This window comes from Barbus barbus (assembly GCF_936440315.1).
Source record: "Barbus barbus genome assembly, chromosome: 32".
Lineage (NCBI taxonomy): Eukaryota > Metazoa > Chordata > Actinopteri > Cypriniformes > Cyprinidae > Barbus > Barbus barbus.
In genome coordinates this window covers 4,946,267-4,973,196 of record NC_136760.1, presented here as the reverse complement: position 1 = coordinate 4,973,196, position 26,930 = coordinate 4,946,267, and the positions used below count along the sequence as shown (strand labels likewise).

Genomic DNA, 26,930 nt, shown 5'->3' with positions numbered 1-26,930 from the left:
CTAACTTTGTCCACTAGATATCAGCAAAGCTCAACTGATACACAGCATTGGGATTTGTGGTGTAATTTTCCCCCAACAAACACTACACACAACATGTATGATAGAGCTATGTATCTCTATAACAATTATGCTCAGTCTAAATAGACTTATTTATATGACCACGGTGATCATGTATTTTTTGCAATGCACAAAATTCAGTTTCTTTGGCAGAATGATCTCAAAATAACAACATTTTACATGTACGGGAAAACATGCAAAATCATAAGGTTGCAGTCAAAGAATTTCAGTAACTTGTAAACATAAATGTATTAATCTTAAAAAAAATAAGTGTGCAAGTGCTGATATTTTACAGATTGTATACATATCCAGATAATATATAGTATAGACTCACATACATGTATGAGTACATCTAAACAATTTTAGAGTATAATATCTATTGTACACTGTAAAAAAATAAGTAGTTGAAAAAGTAAAAAAAAAAAAGGAAACTTCATGCAGTTAGACTTTCATTTCTCTCTCAACAGTTTTTTTTGCAGTAAAGAATTTTAGCAAATGTAAATGCATTTGTTCATGCAATGCTGATTGTCCTATTTTGCTAATAGAAAATTTTTTTTCACAGCAACTGAAACAACAATTACTTTGTCATTGAGGTATTTTTTTACTGGATGAAAAAAAAGAATGTGTTAAGTCACCACATTATCAATTTTATGTATATTTACGAATTAAAAACAGTGAATTGTTATAGAAACCTTAATGGATAATTTAGTCTAATTTGTAAACAACATTGTTTGTAAAACATCTTACAAGACAAACATCTTGCATCTTTTTACAGTGTAGCAATCCAAAAATCAATAATATGTAACATGCCTAGCTCAATTAAAATTACATGGATAATATGCAATTATAATACAATAAAGGGCTGTCTGCAATTATAATGCAATAAAGCCAGTGCTCTCAGTTGCAAGAAAATATCAAAACACATTGAACAAAGTGCAAGAGTGAGTGAGTGAGTGAGAGAGAGAGAGAGAGAGAGAGAGAAAGAGTATTAAAGAGAGAGTTGAGTATGAAAGTAGCTGAGTTTTATTTGCCTTTGAAAAACATCAAAACTATTCACAAAAACAATAAAAACTATATATAAAAATATTACATTGATCACAGCTGAAATAAGCAGGACATACAACAGCAGAATTCAGAGTATGATCATTTAAAGCAATAACATAGCTGAGAGAAACAGGCAAACAGATTTTGACGATGCATGTACTATATGCACTATGTAATCTCATTTAATAAAAAAAAATGGAATGGAGTCTTACTATATAGTTAAAAGTGGCATCTTCTGGACTTCTTTGCAGCAAAGTCTTTGATCACATCAGTAAAATCTACTTTACGTAGAAGATCACTCTCAATTGACATCAGAGTAAGATGATGTAAATTCTGATGTAACACTGTGGATCGCAGTCTATTTTTTACCAGTTTCAGTTTGGAGAAACTGCGCTCCCCACTTGCATTTGTGACTGGTAATGTTAGGTAAAGTCTGAGAGCAACATCCACATTTGGGAAGATGTTCTGTAGTTTTCTTTTCCTAATGGACATTAAATGTTCCCTTGCAGATGATAGCTCATCATGGCAGATGAATTCTTTGAACTGGATGATTTCTTCACAAAATTCATTTTCCAGGTCAGTGTGGTACCTGCTCTGTAGATCTGCTGCTTTTTTCACACAGATGTTCAGCAGAGAGAGTAGATATGTTGTTCAGGAAACCAAAGGAGACGTTGAGGTCATTATAGGATTTAAAGCGGCGATCAAGTTCTGCCAGCAACCTGTCCATCACAACTAAAAACACACCAGATGAGAATTTTTCTCGTCCTGACAAGTGAGCCTCAGGTGTTGCAGACTCACCCACATGAGTCTTGCGTTTTCTTGGTCTTTGTGTGTCTTGTTTGTACGTTGCTGAAACTGTGGGAGACATTGCTTTTGCTTGGGCCTCAAACAAATCAAATTCATCTCTCAAACCTACAATATATTCTCACAGTGATCTCACCAAATCAACAGCATTGCACAGGTCAAGATCCACAGCTTGTAGTGCAACACTTGTCCCCTGAAAGCGTTGGAGAACATGATTCCACAGTGCAAAGAAAAGCAGTCTCTAGTTTGTTCATTTTTTTATGCAGTGACCTTGCATCATTTTGTACTGTCAGGTTCTGTGTGCTGATTTCTGAATATTCTTGAATATTGGCATAATTTCTGCACAGTGCCTTGGTGGCCTGTGCATGTGCAGCCCACCTGGTGTCAGAGAGAGTTTTTAGTGTCTCAATGCGATGGTTTTCATTAGGCTGCAACCCTGCAGTTTCATCTTACTGTAGATTTGGAGCAGAAGTTGAACAAAGTTTGCACAAAGTTAAAAAAATCAGCAGTTTCTGTGCAGCAGTTTACACTATTTATTCCAACAAGATTGAGCGTGTGCGCGGCACACGGCACCCACTCTACTAGTGGATTCTTGGACTCAAGTGAAAAAAATGACAGTGAAGTGACATGTGGCCAAGTATGGTGACCCATACTCTGAATTTGTGCTCTGCATTTAACGGGGAGAAGTTGGGGGTTCGGTGCCTTGCTCAAGGGTCTCACCTCAGCCGTGGTATTAAAGGTGGAGAGAGCGCTGGTTATTCTAGTAAAAGAATGTTTATTTACCGCCAAATTTATGCCACAGCAGTGCTAAGCCAGACCATCTATTATACCCAATTTAAACAACAAATGAGCATTGCACTACAAACTTCAGTCATGCTCACCATACTTAAGTTGACAAAACTGCAAACACCAACATCACATTGCTTACAGTGCAAGTGGTTCTTCGAGTATTTTTGTCCTTCTTATCATTTTTGTCCATCCACTGAACATCTATATGAAACTTACATGTATGGTGTGCAAGAACGAACCTCATTGTTTCTTGTGCATCACACACGCACTTGATCCGTGTAACAGTTTGCAGTTCTTTGTTCATTTTGCACCAAAATAAAGTGGCTTCAAACTTTCATTTTCCATTTTATTTGGAATACCTCACAAACGGATAATTGTCTGTTTAGTTTCTGATTCTACAAGTTTAGGTTGTTGCGTCCGAATAAGATTTTTAAACAAACATAAAACATGACCCATTTTTCTGTCTGGGATAAAAATTATGTTTAACATTAAAAATCAGAATCAGAATGAGCTTTATTGGCCAAGTATGTTTACACATACAAGGAATTTGTTATAGTGACAGAAGCTCCACAGTGCAACAGAGAGACAGTAACAGGACAGGACACAGATAATAAAAGAATAATATCCAAATAGGCAATGTACAAAGCAGCAAAAACACAATATATAATATAGACAACTATGTATGTACAGGTCAAGTATGTGCAAATTAGAAATTAGAAAATAAAAATAAAATTAGTGAGTCACATTCACCATAATAAATGAATATTCAAAGATATACAAGTGTATAACTTGCTGTTGTAGATGCACACAGTCAATGCGCTCAAAGATTTGCAGACCGTTTCAAAAATGGCAGATGGCTTGTGTATGGTGGCCCATAGAAACAGTCCATAATGAGGAATCTAGGTATATATATCTATGGAGCATACTAAAGCCGCGAAACTGGCTAACTAACACATTATCAGGAAAGGCGATTTGCAAAGATTCTTAAAAACCCTTATACTCACTTCTGTAGATAAAGCTGGATCACGAATGATTCGCGCGAACAGACGCATTTATGTGGATCAGGGATCGGCTCATTCACTTCAAAGCGAAAGTAAAGAATCCTCTGCGTCGTCAGCAGCTCAGATGTCGGGAGTAAATGACGACTGCTATATTCATTATTACATCCAACAACTAAACCCTTCAAATCGCTTAATCGGAGACTTAATCGGAGAAAATTTGGGCATCCCAATGGAATAAATCACCAATATTTTGAAGAGACAGCTTTTGCTGAAATATCAGCCTGTAGACACTTCTTAGCCAATTAAGGCCTTGAATTCTGACTGCAGGTATTTTGGACTATTCTTCCTGCAAAATGCCTGCCAGTTTGATGGCCGTGGACATACCGCTTGAAATCATTCCATAGATTTTCAATGACAGATGGTAGACAACTAGAATGATCTTTTTACCACTGCAAGTTCCACGTCTGCAAAAAGCATTTGCAGCTTCTTTTTTTTTTTTGACCACTGAGTTGCACTTTAACCACTTGTTGTCTCTGTCTGTCGTGCTGCTGAGAGGTTTGCGATTGTAGCTCCGTGTAGCTTCGCTTTTCTGTTGAATCTCTATCTTTCTTTTACTCTCTGTTGTTTAAAGTGGTAGTATATAACTTAATTCCCACCATATTTCTGGTATTATTTCTTTATATAATCTAACTAATTTGATGGTTCGCTTTTTAAAACCGCGAGTGCAGCGCGTTAGCATTCTTAGCCGGTTAGCTTGTCACTCGCGGTTCCATTCGTGTTTCTATTCGCGCCTATTATCATTTTCTTTTTTCTCGCTCCGTTTTTCACAAGTTCAAACAACAGTGGTAAACTAATCATTCTTCAATCACGGTGAGTAATGGCTTCTTCTCCTGCTATTGTTGTTTGTACTGCTTGCCACATGTACAATTTATCTCTCTAGGCTGACAGAAGATTTCAGAATTAGAGACACGCATCCAAACTTTAGTTGAGGACAGTAAGAATGTGAGGGCTGTAGATACTGCTTTGGATGTCCTGTACATTGTTCAGTTCCAGTAGAGCCCGTGCAGCAGGGCAACTGGGTGACTGTGAGGCGGCCTAGTTGTGGGTCAAAACACCACTCATCCGTTCCAATCAAAACATCACACAGGTTCTCCCCACTCAGTGACGCACCCACTGAGAAACCTGATGAAAGTGCTCTAGTAATTGGCGATTCTATTGTACGGAACATGAAAAGAGAGACACCAGCCACCATAGTCCAATGTTTACCGGGAACCAGAGCACCTGACATCTTGGCAAATTTAAAAGTGCTGGCTAATGCTAAATGTAAATTCAGTAAGATTGTTATTCATGTCGGCGCTAATGATGTTCGACTTCGCCAGTCGGAGATCACTAAAAATAATGTTAAAGAGGTGTGTGAACTTGCAAGTACGATGTCAGACACTGTAATATGCTCTGGTCCACTCCCTGCTTACCGTGGCGATGAGATTCATAGCAGACTGTCGTCACTCAATGGCTGGATGTCTAAGTGGTGCCCGCAGAATAACATAGGTTTCATAGACAATTGGAAGAATTTTTGGGGCAGACCTGACCTGTTGAAAAGAGATAGTCTTCATCCCTCCTGGGGTGGTGCCGCTCTTCTCTCTAGAAATATGGCACATAGTCTTAGAGTTCGTACTTGACTAACTGGGGCCCAGGTCAGGAAGCAGACAGACTGGCTAAACCGACCGTCTGCTAGCCGCCTCACGTCACAGAAACAAGTTAATTCCCAGCACATAGAGACTCTTTCACCTAGATACAGATAAACAAATGATAAAGCTTGGCTTATTGAATATTAGATCCCTTTCTACAAAAGCACTTTTTGTAAATGATATGATCACTGACCATAAACTAGATGTGCTTTGTTTGACAGAAACCTAGCTAAAACCAGATGACTACATTACTTTAAACGGGTCTACCCCCCAAGATTACAGTTACAAACACGCTGCTTCTGCCACCTCATGACAATAGATTTACACTTCGAATTAGGTAGTATGTCATCAATGACAGTAGCTCATTGGAAAAGGATGGAAAATACCCTTCATTGTGTTTGCACTAATAAATGCTGCTGCCTGCCCGCTGCAATGACCAATAAAATATTGTTCCATATTTTTGTATATTGTCATAAATATCGTTATCGCTAATATTCTAGAAATATCGTGATATACTTTTGAGGCTATATCGCCCACCCCTACTGTATGCACAGAATTGCAGCATTTCAGTAGGCTATTCACGCAAACAATCTTATGTCTCAAGTGAACGTTAAGGGAACTGTTGGGGAAACACTTCTGATGTGTAACATTATATTAGATCTGTGCAGTACAATAAGTCTTAATATATAGACTAGGTGAGGAACGGTTCAACTTTCACGGTTCGGTACGGTTCAGTAAAAATAAAGAAAATAAGAATAAACTATCCAACTACAAGCAAAAGCACAAATAAATACAATAGAGTAAAGATACAAATAAAATAAACAGTGATTTTCAGGTTTTTTTTTAGGTAGGTCTAGCATTAGTTTAATCAGTTGAAGCGACGTTCACAGTCAATCCAATTAAACTCATGTTTAACCCCTTAAGTGTCACTCACAGTTTTGAACATAGACATTATAGAGCACTATTCAAACTTAAATTTTTATATTTCATGAACGAAAACATTTTGTAACATGATTTTTATGTACCATTTCCATGGTAATGCAATGTCTGATTTTAAAATGAATGTCTGATTTTCCTCCCCTTTGAGTGACTCCTCCCCTTTGCGTTGCCCCTCCCCTAATCTCACGCTAAACTTTTGCTATAACTTGAGAGCCCTGAGTTCTATTTACATTTTGCCCTCCAAGTCTTCGAGCCGGTCACGTGACTGAAAACTATCAATTGCTGTCTCTCACATTGAAATTAGCTGATAATGAATCAAATGCAGCACATATTGCTTTCATTGACGTGAACTGCATTAAATTTGCATATAGTGCGGGAATTGAAGATCGGATTTATATCCATTTTGCAAAGACACTTATGTGGCCAAGTGTAAATGGAAACGTTTTAACAAATCGGACCGATATCCGCAGGGGCGTCGCTAGTGGGGGGAAAAGGGTGACAGTGTGCATAGGGCCCAGACTCAGAGGTCTGGGGGGCCCGCGATCGCCTACTGACGTATCGGGAGCACCGGGACACTCCATTCGAATAGTGGGCCGATCACCGTTCACGAGGGAGACCTCCCCAATATCATGCGAAACCGCTTAAAGCAAATACTCCAAAAGTGTGAAAAAACGCTACCCGATGCATGCGTCAAAGCAGTCTCTCACACAGCGCTGACGAACGTGCTAAACAGTGCAAGTCGCTTGATCCATTCAGATGTGACAGAATTATTTTTATACAGTCGTGTGATATGAGAACATTAAAGGTTCTGTAGTGATGTTGGCTGAAAACAGCCAAGACAATGAGGTATATTGGAAAACGTCAGTTCAGCACCATAGTAATTTAACTTGACGTTATTAACAATGTACAAATATTGTTACTGTTATTACATATTGGGAAATATTTTACTTTTAGAAGGTGTTTTGTAGTTTCTTCATGTTTAGTTTTTTTATTACAAATTGTTATTACTTATTTATTTTAAAAAGCATAACACCATGGTAACGAGGGCCATGGTTTTACTTCTTGTGACCACCATAATACTAGTCAGCTAAACTCTGGATTCTAAACAAGAACTTTTTAAATGTTTAGTGCCAATTAATTTAATTGAAGTAAAATGTTAATTCAATAAGGGCCTGATTAAAGATAAATATCAGTGTCTTATAAAAAAAAAAAGTAGGTGTTAATTATTTACAAATAATAAAGTTCTTAAAGGGAGATTCATCCAAAAAGGAAAATTGTCACCATTTACTCAACATGTCATTCCAAACCTGTATGAATTTCTTTCTTCTGTGGAACATAATTTGAGAAATTCAAGAAATTGTCCATACAGTAGAAATCAAGGTTTAGTAACATTATTCAAAAACTTGTTTTGTGTTCAAACAGAAGAAAGTGGAAATATAGGGTCCATTTAAGACCAAAATGAATTAAAAATAGGATACATAAATAAAAACAGCAAATCTCAAATCGATTTCCCTTCGCCTCATTTTAACTCAGAGTAAATATTCAGGAGTACTCACTGGTAATCAAGCGTGGATTTGAGTGCCGCGTCTTGGAAAACTTGACCCAAAGCTGTTCCTTGCCACAAGTAAACACGGGCTGAGAGTCGTCAGACACCAAGACTCCATTCAAATTCTGTTGATCTCCTTGATGAACGAATAAGCGGATTTTATTATAAGTCAGTAAAACAAAAATCATTTTGAAACACCAATAGTATTATAAGCAGCTTAACTTCTTACTCAAAAATCGTGAAGTCACAGGTCCTCTGAGAATCTCGCTCACATTCGCTCTGTTTTGGTCCGCATTATTAACCAAACTGTGGTCCTCACATGCGTGGATCACTTGATAACGCTGAAGAGTTGAGATATCGCTCACAGTCATCTTCATGAGCATCAGCGGCTCTCAAATAAAGCCTGTCCAAGTCTGCGGGAGACTGCTGTGCTTTGAGCGACTCGTTTGATCGATTTGTCTCGACGTCTGCATCGTCTTTGTTAAGATGGGCTAATGTCAATATTACAAATTCCCAATTTATCAGTAACGCTATCATTATCTTAAAACTCATGTTCCACTTCATTTCAGGGCCGTGCGAGATAATGACATGTCATGAAGCCAGAAGAAGAAGAAAATCAAGCCTCATAGACCTCCAGCGCAAACAAGAACCAAGGCCAAACTTGTACAGGAAGACAGCAGGGCCTATTTATCGGCTACGCAGACCAATCGGCGATTGCGTCGACGCAGTGCATGCCGGTTAGACTTTCATCATTAGTCGATCTATTTTCATCTACTATAATTATAATCTATTTTCATGTAACCCAATCTTTAATGAAAAACGGATGACTTAAATTTGCTGTTATAGTTGAGATTATTGTTTACTTTTTTGTTGTCCATAAACACGTTGTTTAAATAAGTTTATAATATTAGTAGGCTTTTATGTATATTACATTCTTTAATTTCAGGCTACTTTCTCTGGTTATTTTTAAAATTATAAAATGATTTAATTGATAATTGTGGTATTGCCATAGACTAGTGCAAAATAACCTCCACAATATTCCTACTTGTGCGGTAAAACTTCCGACAGACAATAAACAACATCAGTTGAACAACATTGATGAACACCTTATTTCATGTAAACAACACTTTCTGCAACCCTCAATAGGCTACACACTATTTTGTGTAAAATATACTGTTGCCAAGTACAGCTACTTTAAGCAAATGTGTCAGAGATAGATCTGGACACGTTTATTTTAATTTATTCCTGTAACACAAAGTTGAATTTTCATCAGCCATTACTCCAGTCTTCAGTGTCACATGATCCTTCAGAAATCATTATAATATAGCCTACTGATTCATTATCAATGCTGGAAAAAGCTGTGCTGCTTAATGTTACTTTGGAACCTGCTTATTGAGGATTCTTTGATTAATAAAAAGTTCAAAAGAAACGCATTTATTAAAAATAATGATTTTAGTTATTCATTCATTAAAGAATCTTGGAAAAAAAATCTGATTTTTACAATGATTTCTGAATGGATCATGTGACACCGAAGAGTGTTGCAAGGGCTGATGAAAATTCTGCTTTTGCACCATATAAATACATTATATTTTAACCCTCTGGGGTCTGAGGGCGTTTGGGGGACCTGAAGAAGTTTTGACCTGCACTGAAATTTGTGGGGTGTGTTTTTTTTAAGTGTCTTTTAAACATATTAATGGCTAAAGCCGGATTACACCGTAATCAGCACAAACTGTGCTACAATAAAATGTAATCAGCATGCATACGAGATTGTATTTCTGAGAAAATAAGGTTTATTTGTGCTTTGCAGAAAGAAAAAAAAATGTCACTGAAATAAGGCCAGATATACATATTTCAATATACAGCGGTAGAAGTTTAGCAGGATGTGGGGGGACTTTGTTTCCTAAGTAAGTAAAGGCGCTATTGGGATAGATGGACACCAAAGAACTTGAAGCTAGCCATGTGCTCCACTTCAGCTCCATCAATGCCAAAATTATAGAACATTAGTATTTTCTCCAAGATGCTTCAAGAGACCTCCCTGCAAAGCTACCTGAAAAACTATGCGCAAGTGCACTTAGGGCAAAGGCTGCTTTAAACACAAAGGATGGTCACTCCAAATGCTGATTTAATTTAGTTAATAGAAGTTAATTGATAAAGAAAATCTATTTATGACAATATTTATGACAGCATCCTCATTTTACAGCATTTTTACACAAGTGCCTAAAATGGTTAACTGTACTGTAGTTTTGCCAATAGGTTTCTTGAAGAATCTTGGAGACGTTGCCACAGTTCTTCTGGAGTTTTTCTGTCTCAGTTTGTTCTGTTTCTTCATGTCATTCCAGACAGACTGGATGATGATCAGATCAGATCTCTGTGTGGACCACTGGCTGTTGTCAAGACAAAAATCTCACTGGATTATTGCAATTAATGGCAAAATTAATGTTTGGAAATGTAAACTGATATTTCCTCCTGACACACTACAGCAAAAGATAGAAATAACTGACTCAAAACCATTTTCAGCTGGTGAAAATACTATTCTAATAATTTTGGCCACCACTGTAGATGGAGATGGTTCTTCCTGGTTCGCCAGTATACTTTACATATACCCTGGAGTCTGGACATATAATTTTAATTTTATTCAGTTGTACTAAGAGACATGCTGCTCTGGTGAGTCTGGGTAGCAGTGAGAATGCTGAAGTGTTTTGAGAATATAGAGAGAGAAATATAGTAAACACCTGTTTGTATTGAATAAACAAATGTTTTTGTGTGGTAGTTTTATTTATATATATATATATATATATATTTTTCTTTTTTATTATTAGTGTAGTATACTGTATTTTTATTTTCTGTTGTGAGGGTTTAGGAAAGTGGCTATTAAAAAAGAAAGTTGTTTTGTCTGTGTCAGCTCCTGAAGAAATTTCCCTATATTTGCGTGATGGATTTTCCTTTTGTTTATACCATTAAAACTCCCAAAAAGGTTCCTTGCTTCCAATCTCTTTTTTCATGTTGCGTCCTTTACCCCTGGACGGGGCGTAACATCCCCACAACACAATTTTTGGTATTTTCCCTACAACATACTCACAAATAACTTTTTGACTTGATTCATATCTTTCCAGTAATTACTTGACTGGACACTCAATACTTTTGTTCAGTGTGAGGTGCTGTAAATCAGCTCAGCTCAATGTTGCATCCTTTTAGTGAATGTAACACTTGGCAAGAGCACAAGGTTTTTCTTAGTAAAGTCCTTTGAGAGAGGTCTAGTGACAAAGAGTCTGGGTTTATCATGTGCCTGGTAAAAGTTCCTGACATTTGGGGATTAGAGCAAACCGGGTACACTAGCTAAACCAAAGTCAAAGTTTTATCTGCTGACAGCTGTGTTGATCCTCTCTTGGAACAGACTAAATTTTTCAGCCGAGCACTGCGTTGTGACTTATACAGAGTTTGAATTAGCATTTTGCCTCCTCTTGTTGCACAGATGATTTTTCTTGATATAAAACAGCTTCTCAGTGTTGGTTGAAGAACAGACTGATTTTAATCATTTGTATAATTTTGACAAAAAAAAAATGTTGCATTATTTATGATTCATTGATGACATCATGAATCACTGATGACAATTCTCACACATGACCTTCAGCGAACCACCGCTGACATGCATGTGAGGCTGCTACTGTACCTAGGCCAACAGAAAAGATATAGGTATTGTAAATTGAAGTTTAAAATGTACTAGCAAAATGTAGCAAAAGCCCTGATTTAGATGAACTTACCAGAAGAGTCCCCTCAGCCAGTCATGACATGTTTTATAAAAGCTTGGATAAAGAAGGTCAAGATTAATTTCAATGAGAACCTTCGTGTCATTAATTCTGTCAGTAGAGGGAAGTCTTGAGTAACTGCTCTTACCTTCATAGTTAATGCAACCATTTGTGTCCTCTTGCCCTGCCAGCAACTGATCCACTTCACCCTCAGACAATCTCTCACCTGAAATTGAGCAAGGGTTCCAATGAGCAAAATGAAAATTAAAAAAATATACTTTTTTCAACATTTGACCACAACCAGTGGTCAAATATATCTATTTTTGGATTTGCCACATTTTCTCTCCCTAATTCCATACCCAAAGTAGCGAGCACATGGCGGAGTTCAGCCCCCATGACTGTTCCATTGCCTTCTTTGTCGAAGACCCGAAGGCCTTCCACAAAATCTTCAAATGTGCCCCTTTCAGTAAACTTTGAAACTTGTTGAAACATAGGCAGGAAAGTCTCAAAGTCGATCAGTTTGGATTCCATATCTGAATGACACAATTTAAATAGTTTAGTAAATAATTTTACTAAATTATAGTAATTATAAATAATTTTTTTCTTTAATTCTTTAAAGGGATAGTTCACCCAAAACTGAAAAATCCAAATGGCCTCCATTGACTGTCATTGTATGGAGGGGGAAAAAAACACTTCTTCTTTTGGGTTCCACGGAAGAAATAAAGGTTTTGGGATAACATGAAAATGAATGTAAACTATCCCTTTAAGCTTCAATAGCACACAGTTGCAAAAAGTAAATGTTATATTTAGTTAGTGTGCTTTGTCAACATGAGAATTTGTTTATGTTATGTTGTGTTGAGGTGTCCTAATGCATTACTGTGGTTAGAATGGCACTTTGACTTTGTGAGCCATTATAATGAGAATTAACTGGAACTCAATATTCAGAGAATGGCTTGCAAATGTCCCAGAGAACTTAACTGCCACTGACATGTTTGACATTTGTGACAATCAACACCCCAGTAATCTCTGTGACTTATGTGTTAAGTCTTTCCCTTGATTTGCTCCTGTAGGATCCAGTGGGACTTGGGAAAGCAATAGTTGGGCCGTTTTACAGACCTGTGGATCTCAACCATGTTCCTAGAGTTCCAAACACTGCACATTTTGCATGTCTCCTTGTTTGACAAAACCGTTTCAGACCTTTTGAGTTTAAAAGTCACAACAGCTGGGTTTTCCCCAACTATGAGACTACCTTCAGGCTTTGGTTTCCCAAGAACATTCAAAACTTCAGCATTGGTTGGATTCTGACCCAAAGCTCTCATCACATCTCCACACTGAGCTAGTGAAATCTTCATCTCCCCCGAGGGAGTCCTGGCAAACAACAGGAAAGCTTCTTTGAACTCTGTATAACATGAAATGACAATAAGTGAGTTCATTTTCAATAAAAGTTGATCAGATGATCTTTTTAGGCTGTTCCTTACCTTCAATCTGTTCAGCACTGAGATTACCCTGAAACCCAGAACAAGAGTAGTTGTTTTTTTTTTTTAGATTTTTGTAGACATTTATTAAAGTGAGCGAAGTGACATACGGCCAAGTATGTCCACTATACATGAGTGTCCATTACATGAGATTTGCAGTCATCAGTAAAATATATAAAAATTAAACATAGTCATTTAGTGCTGACTCACACATGAAATGCATTTTTGATCATTCATTCATTTTTGATCATTCATGATCTTCTACCATGTACTACTGCAAAGATGTTAGCGTCATGTGTTTAATAACAGTCTGGCAGTTGTTCTGCCATCATTTTTCCAGGCACCACGAATAATCTCCTCTCAAAGCGCACAGTCTGTTTATGAGATCATATCATCCATATCTCTCTCCCTGGGGAGTCTAACTTAGGAAGTATATGAATACAGTGGTGAGAAGGAAGACCTCATAGCTCAGTAGCAGGTGTGTGTAGAGCCATGAAAATAACTGGAATTCAGCCATGAAGCAGTGTATTGTACAGTACATGTCCAAGCAATTACAAAATGTGCCGTTTAATCAATAGAAATGATCCAGCAATGAAAATATTTGAAATGAAATAGCTTTTGTATTGCGGATTTGTGCTGTGTCTGTACCATTTTGGTTATTGACAAGGATTTTTTTTTTCTGTATTGGCTGATATTGAACATTTATAGACCAATATTAGATATTTAACTGTTTCCTTCTTTTAAAAGTTCATCCGGCATTAATTGAATAGTGATTTAAGTGCGCTTTCTCTTTAAAAGCATACGAGTGAGTTTCTTAAAAGAGGCCAACTTGTATTAATCTTGCTGTATATCATAATGTAATATTTATTTAAGCTTTAGTGAAGTGTTTTTTCCCCTATGAATTCCAGTGTAAGTACATCTCAATTTTAAACGTGGACTTTTCATTTTGAAAACATTTTATCATTGTGCCTCATTTGAACTTGATTACCAAATGCTTGTCAATAAAGTGATAATCTTGATTTAGAATCTATAATTTAGTCTTTTTACTGTACGTACACATTTTAATATAGACGTCGTCACGTCAACCATTATTATATAACATATAACATAAAGCATTAAATTACATTACTCAGAGACTTACTGCAGCGGCAAGATCATACTTAAAAGCTGGATTTGGAGGAGAAGCCTGTGCTATAGCTGGTTCTGGGGCTGCTGCCACCGGGGCTGCTCCAGGTGCAGGGCTGGCTTTTTCAGGAGGTTTTGTAGCTGACTCTGGTGTTGTAGTTGGGGCAGAAGCAGCCTTTTCCAGTGCTGGCGCTTTTGGTTTAGGATCGGCTGTTGACGCTGGTCCTGCTGCTTCAGGAGCTGGTTCTTCTTTTGCAGCTGGGGCTGGCTTTCCTTCTTTTTTGGGCACTGGCTTTTGTGAAGCCATAGTGGTGCAATCACAACAAGTGAATTGGCAAAAGTGAAAACCTTATTCAAATGTTTGACTGCTGTTAATTGGTATGGATTGGAGTTATATACCCTCCTCCATCTCCCTAAATTTGCTGCACCTCCCCAATATTACTCACATTTCTAAAAAAGGAAAGAATGCTGTGACTCCAGTGGGTCTACTGTACTTCACAGCATACAAATATGGTCACCTTTTCTGTTCACAGCACCATCATACACATCTCTCCTGTGAATATTTTGCATTAGGCACTATAAATGGGTAGATGGATTTGACATTTTGTGTTCTGCTACTTGACATCATCCTGACATTTAAAGCAGTATGGATAGTAGGGATACTGTACGGGGCTAATGCTGCAGCTTAACTGTTCCCCCAAACAATGACACCTCATTCACACCTGCTCTGCTTTTCCAAAACATATGCATATTTTTTTCAGTTATGGACATTTTTGGCCCGGAGATCTTTTAGAAAATATATTCACCCTCTTTTCACAAATTATCCATTAAAAACTACAGTAATGTTTAATAAAACTTTACTGGTGCTAAGAGGAAATTACACCTTAACTGAGTTTGATAGAAACTCAGTTAAGGTAAATCTATCTATCTATCTATCTATCTATCTATCTATCTATCTATCTATCTATCTATCTATCTATCTATCTATCTATCTATCTATCTATCTATCTATCTATCTATCTATCTATCTATCTATCATCTATCTATCTATCTATCTATCTATCTATCTATCTAGTTTATGTATATATATATATATATATATATAATTTTTTTTTTCTGTACATTTCAATAAAAATCAATCCATGGGATATAGTGCCTGAAGTTGAAGAAAGACCCACACACTTGTGAATCTATGACTGACATTGCTGCCCCAACAGTTTCTAGACACAACAACGCATAAACACACATTCATTTTGTCATTTTCAAATCACTTTCATCCCTTCAGACATATCTCTATCTCTGAATACTATATGAATTTATCTTTCAAAATTGTCTGCTTTTGGTGTACTCCAACTCCTCAGGGGAAGGGCAGGCTTTAAAAATGGATGGATGGGGTGGCATGGTCCATCTGCACCATATAGAGTAAACATAACTACTGTGCACATAATAACAGACAAATTAACTATTTAATTCCCAAAACCTGTAAAATACACAATGAGCTGCATTAGAATAATTGTTTGTTAATCATTGATCCCTTTTCAATATATGTTTAATTACAACTACAAAAAAATAAAAAATAAACAATTACAAAAAACAGCCTGTGGTTTGGACATTTGCATATCTCTGAAGTAATGTTATCCTTTTAACTCAGAAAAAGTTATTTAAATTCACTCATGCAGTAAATAGTTCTGGATAAAAGACTCATTTAACCTCCCTAGTGTGATAGAGCAGGCAAGTAGAATGAATGCAAATGTAGACACACACGCATGCACACACACACACACACACACGCACGCACACGCACACGCGCATGCATGCACGCACGCACGCACACACACACACACAAACAGCCCATTTCAAGGTTCTGCTTGATGCAGAATGTTATTGTTGTAAAGATAATGGAAAGAAACCAATAAATAACTTTTTTTTATATATATTTTTTAAAGTAACAATGACACTATACTCTGAAAAATGGGCTTTATGGTACTTCTCACCATCTGCTGCATTAAACAGATTGGAGAGACAGATGAGAATAAATGTGAATGATCACTGGGATATAGTATGTGTGTACTCACAAAAACAAAAGGCAATGGGGTACACTTTATGTTGGTCAACATAACTGACCTACTTTAGACCGGGAATTATTTACATCTATGTCTTTACCACATAACACAATTAAATGACATGAAAAAGAAAAACAAAACAAAACTAAAGAACATTTGAAGAAAAAATTCTTTGCATTGATGCACATGTACAATACTTATGTTTCCAGTTCATCCTGAATGTTCTGTTGCATCTACAAAAGAAAGAATCTGACTGTCAGTGAAGTCAATGCAGTGTTTGTTGGTACCAATACAGGTGAGCCTAGTCACAAATAAGCACTGAAATCACATTTCATCAAGATGTCAACACACACTTTTATACCTTTGGTTTTGTCATTTAAAGGGATGGTTTACTCATTACAACCTTATGACTTACATTCTTCTGTGAAATATGAAAAAAGGTAATTTGAGAAATGTCTCAGACTTTTTTTCAAGTTCCCTGTTAATTCCAGCAGCTTTCTGAAAGAACTGGTCACAACTTTTAAAAAATATGTCATGATGAACCACAGAAAGAGAGAGAGCAAAATATGTGTAAATGAATTACGGATTACAGTTTGGAAAAATAGGAGAGAGAGAGTGAGAGAGTGTGTGTGTGAGAGAGAGAGATAGAGAGAGTGCGTGTGAGAGAGAGAAAGATAGAGAGTGTGTATCTTTGCTTGCTTTATTGACTTTGAAAAAGCTTTTGATTCAATCTGGCATGAAGGACTCTTTCTAAAACTACTGGAAAACGGGATTGGAGGGTAAACTTTCGATCTAATCAGTACCATGTATAAAAACAATACATGTGCTGTAAAAATAGGGAACAACCAAACAGAATTGTTCTCTCAACGACGAGGAGTTAGACAAGGTTGCCCATTGAGCCCCACTCTGTTTAACATTTATATAAATGAATTAGCCAAAGAATTAAACAATTCGACTGCCCCTGGCCCAACCCTAACTGAATCAGAAATCAAATGTCACCTCTTTGCAGATGATTTAGTCATTCTGTCAAAAACAAAAGAGGGACTACAACAGCTCCTCGACATCATAGAGACATTCAGTCAAACATGGGCTCTTAGAATAAATCGAACAAAAACAAAAATCATGATTTTTCAAACGAGAACCAAGTGTAAGGAAAATAAATACACTTTCAGAGCAGGAAACCAGGTCCTCCAACACTATCCTATCTGGGACTAAAAATCGGCTCAACAGGAAACTTCAATCTGGCTGTGAATGCACTGAAAGCAAAGGCACTGAGAGTCTTCTATATGATCAAAAATACAATTCAGTATGAAATTCCAATTCAAACCTGGCTAAAAATCCTAAAAGCAATAATCGAACCAATTGCACTATATGGCAGTGAGATATGGGGACCTCTAAAAACCCAATTTTTCTCTAAATGGGAAAAAGAAGAAATTTAAATTATGCACACCCAAATTTGTACAAACATCTTAAAAATCACAGAACGACCCCAAACAACTCATGCAGAGCTGAATTAGGACAATATCCGCTATTAATTAATATTCAAAAGAGTTGAATAAAAAATATTAAATTACAATTACTTAAAAAAAACATATTAAAGGCGTGGAAAGCGTTGTGGTTACTGTGCTTTAAAAATAGTATACAGTAAAAACAGTTACTGTGGTAAAAACATAAGTATTGTTACTGTGCTTCAACTACAAATACCACAGTAAAACTATGGTTACTGAGGTAAACTCATAGCAAATATTGAGATTATTTTGCTTTAACTACAAATACCACAGTAAAACTGTGGTTACTGAGGTAAACTCATAGCATTAAATATTGAGATTATTGTGCTTTAACTACAAATACCACAGTAAAACTGTGGTTACTGAGGTAAACTCATAGCAAATATTGAGATTATTTTGCTTTAACTACAAATACCACAGTAAAACTGTGGTTACTGAGGTAAACTCATAGCATTAAATATTGAGATTATTGTGCTTTAACTACAAATACCACAGTAAAACTGCGGTTTCTGAGGTAAACCCATAGTAAATATTGAGGTTATTCTGCTTTAATTACAAATACCACAGTAAAACTGTGCTTACTGAGGTAAACTCATAGTAAATATCAAGGTTATTGTGCTTTAATTACAAATACCACAGTAAAACTGCGGTTACTGAGGTAAACTCATAGTAAATATCGAGGTTATTGTGCTTTAACTACAAATACCACAGTTACTGAGGTAAACCCATAGTAAATATTGAGGTTATTCTGCTTTAACTACAACTACCACAGTAAAACTACGGTTACTGAGGTAAACCCATAGTAAATATTGAGGTTATTCTGCTTTAACTACAAATACCACAGTAAAACTACGGTTACTGAGGTAAACTCATAGTAAATATCAAGGTTATTGTGCTTTAACTACAAATACCACAGTAAAACTTCGGTTACTGAGGTAAACCCATAGTAAATATTGAGGTTATTCTGCTTTAACTACAAATACCACAGTAAAACTGCGGTTACTGAGGTAAACCCATAGTAAATATTGAGGTTATTCTGCTTTAACTACAAATACCACAGTAAAACCACGTTTACGGTGGGAGAAGCATGGTATATTTGTGGTTACTGTGCATTGACTACACATGACATGGTCGAGCGACAGTTACTATGGTAAAAATATGGTAAATGTGTGGACTTTTTACATGATCCTTTTCCCACCATAAGCACATTTTAAATGAATAACTTCTTTCATAAACGGAACAATTGAGTATTTTACGAGACTGTACCTGTATATGTGTCCTGAAGTCATCTAAATCCATCTTTTAATGCACTATTTCGCTGGTCTTTGGTCCGTGTGCAGTTGTTGGCGTTGGGGAAACGATCGCCTCTGCTGGTACTCCAGTGGTAACTTCACCTTCATACATGCGTGCGGGGATTAACCTTGTGGATCGATGATGCCAGCCTTCTCAGCCTACCAGTAGGAGCAGTAGGGCTCTTCTGGCCCATATCTGTGTATGACCTGATAACCACTGATAACGGCCATTCAATCGAGTGATATCGCCCAGTACCACAAGCAATGAAACAGCTCTAACACTTCAGAACACAAGTTCTAACACTTAAGATTTTATAGCAATTATTCACTTCTGTATTTTATTATTAATTATTATTGAGCTAATTACTTTAATTGATTCATTGAATTAATTAAAAGCAAACCTTTATGGATACTGACTTTATGGATACTGACGCTTTATGGATACTGACGCAGCTCATTAGAAAAATATTTAACAAAGTAAAAAAAATAAATAAATGGAAAAAAAAACTTGTCAAAAGTTTAGTAAGGTTGCATTACAGTATTACAGTAAAAACAGTAATATTTTAATTGTGTACAGTAATAAGTTTTTAATTTAATTTCTAGTCCTTAAGGTGTAAAAGTTACCAGTATAAACATAAATGCAACTTTGAGCTGTTGGTGATATTACTCCAACTTTATTTTCAGACTCAAGGTCCATTAGCAAGAAACAGACAATACAAACACACTAAAAAAGACAGTTATGCCAATACTTCCTCATAGAGGACTGATATCGCACTTCAGAAATCTAACTGAACAGACAGGACTATAAATACACAGGTAAATCATAGATAACGAGACAAACACAGCTGGACAAGAATTAACTAATCATTACATTTAACAAGGACAGGAAACAAACCAAATATGGACACAAGAGGCAGGAACACGACACACACGACAGAGGACTGACACGTGCAGGACAGACATGTACAACTATAAAAAACGTACAAATAGTTATTGACCAAGTAATCTACAATCCACCAATTCTACCGAAACCACAAAAATACAGTAATTAAAACAGGGGTAAGGTGACTCCCCATCTTATTTTTTTCTCTTGACCATAGATGGCACAAAATCTCATCTCAGCACTTTTGATGAATGGCTACACTATTTTTAATTGTCATCTGAATATCAACATTTGTCAGATTTATTCAGTCAAAACAGTTTTGCGGTTAATTGATGGCTTGTCATACAAAGACTGTTTAATCAAATTGTGGCCTCAAACTTTTCTGTTATGAAAATATTTTCAAATTCTCACTTTCATTCCTTTAAACATCACTGAATATTGAATGCATCATTCTGCTTGAGATTGTCTGATTTTAGTCTACACCAACCTCAGCTCCTCAGGGGAAGGACAGGCTTTAAAAATGGATGGATGGGGTGGCATGGTCCATATGCACCATATAGAATAAACATTACTGTCCACATAAGAGACAAATTAATATTTTAATTCCAAAACCTTGTAAAATGCACAATAAGCTGCATTAAAATCATAATTGTTTGTTAATTAACCCTTTTCAAAATATGTTTAGTTACAACAAAAAACATCTGTGGTTGGAGTGACAGTCATTTGCATACCTCTGAAGTAATGACATCCTTTTAACTCAGAAAAAGTGATTTATGTTCACTCATGCAGTAAATAGTGCTGGATAAAAGACTCATTTAACCTCCCTGATGGAGTAAGCAGGTCAAAACAAACAGACACACACACACACAGCTCTTTTTCAGAATCAACATAGGACATCATTTCAAAATCAAGGTTCTATTAGACGCAGAATGTTATTATTGTAAAGATAAATAAAATAAATCTTATTTCAATAACTATTATAAATTTTGTTTAAAGTAACAATGACACTATACTGGTGTGAGATGAGGTCCCTGCACACCCTGAAAAATGGGCTGTACCATCAGGGTACACCTTACCATATGCTGCATTAAACAGGTTGGAGAGAAAGATGATAAATACTGTGAATGAGCATATTTGTTCTGACAAACAACAAGACATAGAGCTACACTTTTTGTGAACACTTTTGACTGAGAATTGTTTGCACCTGTGATGTGAATGTTGTAAATGTAAGAACAAACATCATGGATCTTATTCATGGCTTCATCATCTGGATTCTTATGGTTACATGTGAAGAGGTATGTTATGCGCATGCTTTTTTGGTTGTTGGTGCTATTTTCATTGAAGGCATGGAAAAAAACTAGAGCATTGCAAAAGATCAATGTTTGCAGAAGTTTTGATGCACTTTTATATGTTTTCCAGGTGAAGACAGTTCATCCTGAATGTTCTATAGTGTTGCATTTACAAGAGAAAGAAGCTGAATGTCAGCTCAAAATTAGTTTAGCTCAGTCTTTGTTCAACTATAGTGCTACAAATACAGGTGAGCTTAGTCAAATAAGCACTAATACTCAATACCTTAGAAATTACATTTCACCCAGATGTCATTGCACACCTTTGATTTGATTATTTAATGATATAGTTCAGCCAATTCTGTCATTTACTCACCCTATAATGCCATTCCAACACTGTGTGACTGACTTTCTTCTGTGGAACATGAATATAATTTGAGAAATGTGTTGATTTTTTCCATACAATAGAGGTCAGTATATCCAAAATGGTTACCGACTTTCTTCAAAATATCTTATTTTGTGTTCAGCAGAGGGTGAGTAAATGAGGGCATTTTTCTATTATTAGTTTTAAACTATCTCTTTCCGTTGCAAATAAAATGCAAATATGGGACCGACTAAAAATAAATAAGAACAGTGTGTTAAGAACAGACTAAAATTCAAGTCATTACTCTAAATCCTGCTTGACTGCCATAGTCCATTCATTTTCATCATTTATTTTTAAATGTGACATCCGTACAGATATATAACTATAAGACTACATAATGTTTTTTGCATTTTTAACCTTAGAAGAGTTCACAGGTTCAAACATATATTTCTGACTAGGAGTGAATAATGATACGTTTGCCTTTTTGTAGCTGCTTTAGTGCAGAATTTTGCTTTGTCATAATTTGATGAAGTTTGTTACTATCAATTTATTGTAATCAATAGTTTGACTAAGAAGAAGATTCTGTAACCTTTAATTGTACCACTATGGATGTCTTCAGGTTGTCTGGTTGAGTGGGACGGTGTGAACTGCTGGCCATCAGTCAGTGTAGGAGAGAGAGTGTCAGTGTCTTGCCCACCTCCTGTCTTCAAGTCCCATGGTAACTTCAACCGCAACAGTATCGTAACAAAATAATTCCTACTCTTTTTTTTACTAATGTGGCCATAGAAGTTCAATGCTATGTCATAAATATAAAAGAAGTGTTTTTGCTTGACATCTTTAGAGCTGATCACCCGCACCTGCACTAGTGAGGGATGGAGTAGGCTGAGTGTGTCTTATTATAATGCCTGCTTTCAGGACAACAGCACAGAGCAGGAAGAGACTGGACACAGAGTAAGCAACCTTGAAGAAATCTTATGGCAATATTTGATATTATTTGAAAATAAAGGACAATAATGCCAGTGTTTCTGGATTGGTTTTAGGTTCCTGTATTGTATTGTCTTGTCGGAAATGATGTTTATAGTTTTTGCGCCACCAGTGTTACCAAATGTAAAAATGATCTGTTATCAAACAGGTTTCCTCAACACTTCCCCTTTGTCCAGTTCACTTAAAAAAGTGCGGCTCGAGAAATGCTTATGGGTTGATATTTTTCCACTTGGTTTGATATTTTATCTCACAACCATACACCATTTTATGCAGTGCATATGTGTCCAAATAATTTTTGGGGTTCATTGTATACCTTTTTCCAAACTTTTTGTGTTTACTCTGTGGCAAAGTGTTTTGACATGTTGACACATTTTAATATCCTATACTTAACCATTTTAAATGATCCTGTTAATATTAAAACAACAAATACTTGACACCAAATGGTGCTACATGTTCCTACTCAAACCATTGGTTAAAGCAACGAATTTAAATATTGATTTTTTTTTTTTACACACCTCACCTTTAATTTACTGAATGAAATTGCCCCCAGATGAATCGAGTGGTATCTAAACTTGATATTTTCTATTTTACTGTGGTAGCGAGAGTACTTTGCCAAGGTGAAGTTAATATACACAGTTGGGTACGGCGTGTCTATTGGCTCTCTCTGTGTTGCAATCATCATCTTCTGCACGTTTAGGTAAGATTAAACATTCTCTACTTGTTTCAATGCCTTTACTCATTCACTGTTTCCGATGCATGCTGGAACTCAATTGTGGAGACATTTTTTAACATTTGCATCAAAGAATGCTTATACTGTATCATATAATACTGGCAGATTTTCCTTAATCCCACAGGAAGCTTCTGTGTACACGGACCTACATCCACCTCAACCTCTTCTCCTCATTCATCATGCGGGCTTTGGCTGTGTTTGTAAAGGATGCAGTGCTATTCGCCGATGAGACTGTCAATCACTGCACAGTCTCCACGGTTCATTACACCAAAGAAATGACTGATAAGATCAACAAAAATGCCATAGCATGAATCATATTTTAAAGTAATCATCTGCACCTCTGTAATTGATTGCTGTTTTTCATCTGCCAGGGTTTGTGCAAGGCTGTGGTGACATTTTTCCAATATTGTGTGTTATCAAATTTCTACTGGCTGCTCGTTGAGGGACTTTATCTTCAGACGCTGCTATCATTCACCTTTACCCACACAAGAACATTTTTCTGGTGCTATATTCTTATTGGCTGGGGTAAAACAACATTTTGCATTTACAGAAAGTTAACATTAACTGTTGATTATATAACTTATTCTTAAATGCTCATAGATTGTTTTCTCTGTATTACAGGAATGCCATCTGTCACAGTAGTAATCTGGACATTCCTCAAACATAAATATGACAATCATGGGTGAGGATGAGATTATTGTGGAGTGCAGTTGGACAATTGATATAAAGTTCTGTCATGAAACTCTAGATGAAATAATCATATGATTATTCACATGGCACAGCTGATTGGTTTCTTACACATCAGTAGCCAATGAGCTTGCTGCTCAAGATTCAAATACTTGTCTAGTGCTTGCTGTAGCAGTTGCAGCACGCTTCAGAAACCCTCCACCTTCCCCAGCTCCACCTGTATAGTTCTGCTTCTGTTGCAGCACGCTTCAGAAACCCTCCACCTTCCCCAGCTCCACCTGTATAGTTCTGCTTCTGAGTAATTTCACGTATGTATGCAGGGTTATAATATAATTTTATATGTACAGCAGCAGTATTTCTTACATGCTCATAGCAATATGTCTGTGGATTTTAATGGCAGTAGCAAGTCTTATACTTGCTCATGCCATAGCAGCATAGCAGATCTATTCCTCCAAGACCAAACACATTAACATTGCCATGTATATTACCATGCAAAAACTCTCAAAGGTGTCATGACATAACTCTATATGGGAAGCACAGTAACAAGATATGGAGCTAACAGTTACAATAAAGGTATCTATGTGCATGAGTGTATCACAAACGACAGTGTTTATATGTGTTGGTAGGTGCTGGGATGACCTGGACAGTGGCTACTGGTGGATCATCAAAATTCCCATTTTGCTTTCTGTATTTGTATGTAAATGCAGAATACAATACCTGTTTGTTCAAGACAGACTATGTGTTTATTGATGTATTGTGGATGTCTTCATTCGTTGATTCATTCATTCCTGTTAAAATACTTTCTCCTATGTCAGTATATGCAATGAAAACTATAAGGAATTGGAGCATTTGCCTGAAAAATCTGTGGCTATTGTTTTACACTATAAGACATGCCATTTTTATTCAATTGAATGAATGAATGAATGAATGATGCATTTATATAGCGCATTTATTGTGTATTGCCGTACACCCAAAGCGCTTTACATGTGTCTTTTGAAGGCTTTTGTCTTTCAAACACATTAAAATGCACAAATTCACGTCATTTCTTATTTACATGTAATGCAGGGATTCCCAAATTTATTCATCAGCTGAAAATCTTTCATCTATATTTTCTTGAAGTACCCTTGATATTTTAAGGTGATAATTAAGTAATGCATTTGGAAGTTCACAGTTCTCTGATGTTAGTTAATGCTCACGTGACATGCAGGTAAACAAATAATACAGATTTCATTTTTTTAGTAAGTGTTTTATTTTTATTGATGTTATTTTAAAATGATTTATTTTAATGTTGTATTGTTATGATAATTATCACAAACCTCCTGCAGGTCCTTCACAAACCACAGTTTGGGAAACCTTGATGTAATGTTTAATGCACTTAATTTTGTTAATGACAGCGAATGGAATATATTTCATTTTTTTATATCGATTTGGTACAAGATTATATTTTAAAATCAATGTGTTAAACGAGTTAGGTGAAAAGTAATATAGAAGTAACCAAAAAGTAGTCTGATCATCATATTACCTAAAATGTGTAACGTAATGCACTACGTTACTAACTACAATTTTTCTTATAAATGTAATTTGGAATCTGTAACGGACTACAATTTGTAAGTAATCTACCCAGCTCTGCTATTATATTACTTGAATAAAACCAGCTAAAGTCACTTTTCCCCTATTAAATTTCTTAGCATGATTGATTATGGACCAAAATAATGTGCTTTTAAATTTTACAGGTGAACTTTCTGGTGTTTGTTAACATAAGCAGGATTATCGTTGTCAAGACAAAAACCCCAGAATCAAATGGAGGAGACAGGAAACCTTACAGGTGAGATCTGTTATTACAAATTGTACAATCAAACTTTATGGCTATTTTTGGTGTCTTTTCAGTATTACAAATACATCATTTTGCATACAAACGGTGCCCTGATCTCTTTTATCTACCATTCAGGAGACTGGCAAAGTCAACTCTTCTGCTCATCCCTCTTTTCGGAGTGCATTATATCATATTTGCTCTGTTTCCTGAACATGTGGGTCTAGAAGCGAGACTCTTCTTTGAACTCGTGCTAGGTTCCTTCCAGGTAACAACTGTTATTATACACTGTACAATACAGAACATGAAATCATATGCTCGTCTAATAAATGAACTGTATTATCCTATCTCTCTAATTTGAGAGGTATGAAGTTTAAGAGATGCGTCTATGGAGCCTGTTCATAAGTGAAACTCTGCCCTCTACTGTAAATATACTTGGAATACAAAAGCTATCTGGACATATTGTCACCTTTATTAATAATAGTAAAAATAATAATTTTATCTTAAATTCAGAAATATACTAATCAAGTACTAAAACAAATCCATAAAGTTTCATTAAAGACTTGACTGAATTCGCTAATGCGGATTTCAAAATATTAACTGCGATATTTCTTTGAAGGGTTTGATTGTGGCGTTGTTATACTGCTTCTTGAACTGTGAGGTAAGATCTAATAAACTTTTAATTGCATATGAAAATATAAAGTAGCATTTTATGATCCGATAAGATTAGAATTAATTAATTGTTTTTATAGGTCCAGAATGAAATAAGAAAAGAAATTGGGAAATATAAGTTCCGAACTGACAACAACACTTTTCAAATGGCAACCCAAGATTTCACTGCATAACTTGAGTATGTTGTATCACAACTGCACTTTATACTGTTATAACCACTGTGATGATAATTGTGTTAATATTTTGTGTTAAATATGAATAATTGTGTTAATATCACACATCACAAAAAAAAAAAAAAAGGTGTGAGAAATGGCACTTGGTTCATATTTTGCCTCCTAGTTTGATATTTTGTCTGATGCAATGACATCCATGGCTCACTGTATTTTATTTCACTGCAGCACTTGTCTAACATGTGACGAAATGTTTTGGCATGTTGA

The 26,930-nt window shown here is 36.1% G+C and overlaps 2 protein-coding genes across 2 annotated transcripts; one reads left to right on the top strand and one right to left on the bottom strand.

The window, feature by feature from the left end:
• Nucleotides 1–11,642: 11,642 nt before the first annotated feature.
• Nucleotides 11,643–14,521, bottom strand: LOC306852345 (myosin light chain 3, skeletal muscle isoform; the record flags this gene model as incomplete). The annotated part of the gene is made up of 6 exons (XM_079389090.1): nucleotides 11,643–11,671; nucleotides 11,763–11,840; nucleotides 11,974–12,147; nucleotides 12,864–13,013; nucleotides 13,093–13,120; nucleotides 14,231–14,521. 6 exons carry the CDS (start codon nucleotides 14,519–14,521, stop codon nucleotides 11,643–11,645), a joined length of 750 nt encoding a protein of 249 aa, XP_079245216.1.
• Nucleotides 14,522–21,201: 6,680 nt separating this feature from the next.
• On the top strand, nucleotides 21,202–26,666 carry ghrhr2 (growth hormone releasing hormone receptor 2; the record flags this gene model as incomplete). Its single annotated transcript, XM_079389089.1, has 13 exons — nucleotides 21,202–21,255; nucleotides 21,380–21,497; nucleotides 22,230–22,328; nucleotides 22,452–22,561; nucleotides 23,194–23,291; nucleotides 23,449–23,581; nucleotides 23,696–23,849; nucleotides 23,946–24,006; nucleotides 24,638–24,704; nucleotides 25,745–25,836; nucleotides 25,960–26,089; nucleotides 26,441–26,482; nucleotides 26,574–26,666. 13 exons carry the CDS (start codon nucleotides 21,202–21,204, stop codon nucleotides 26,664–26,666), a joined length of 1,251 nt encoding a protein of 416 aa, XP_079245215.1.
• Nucleotides 26,667–26,930: the final 264 nt, after the last annotated feature.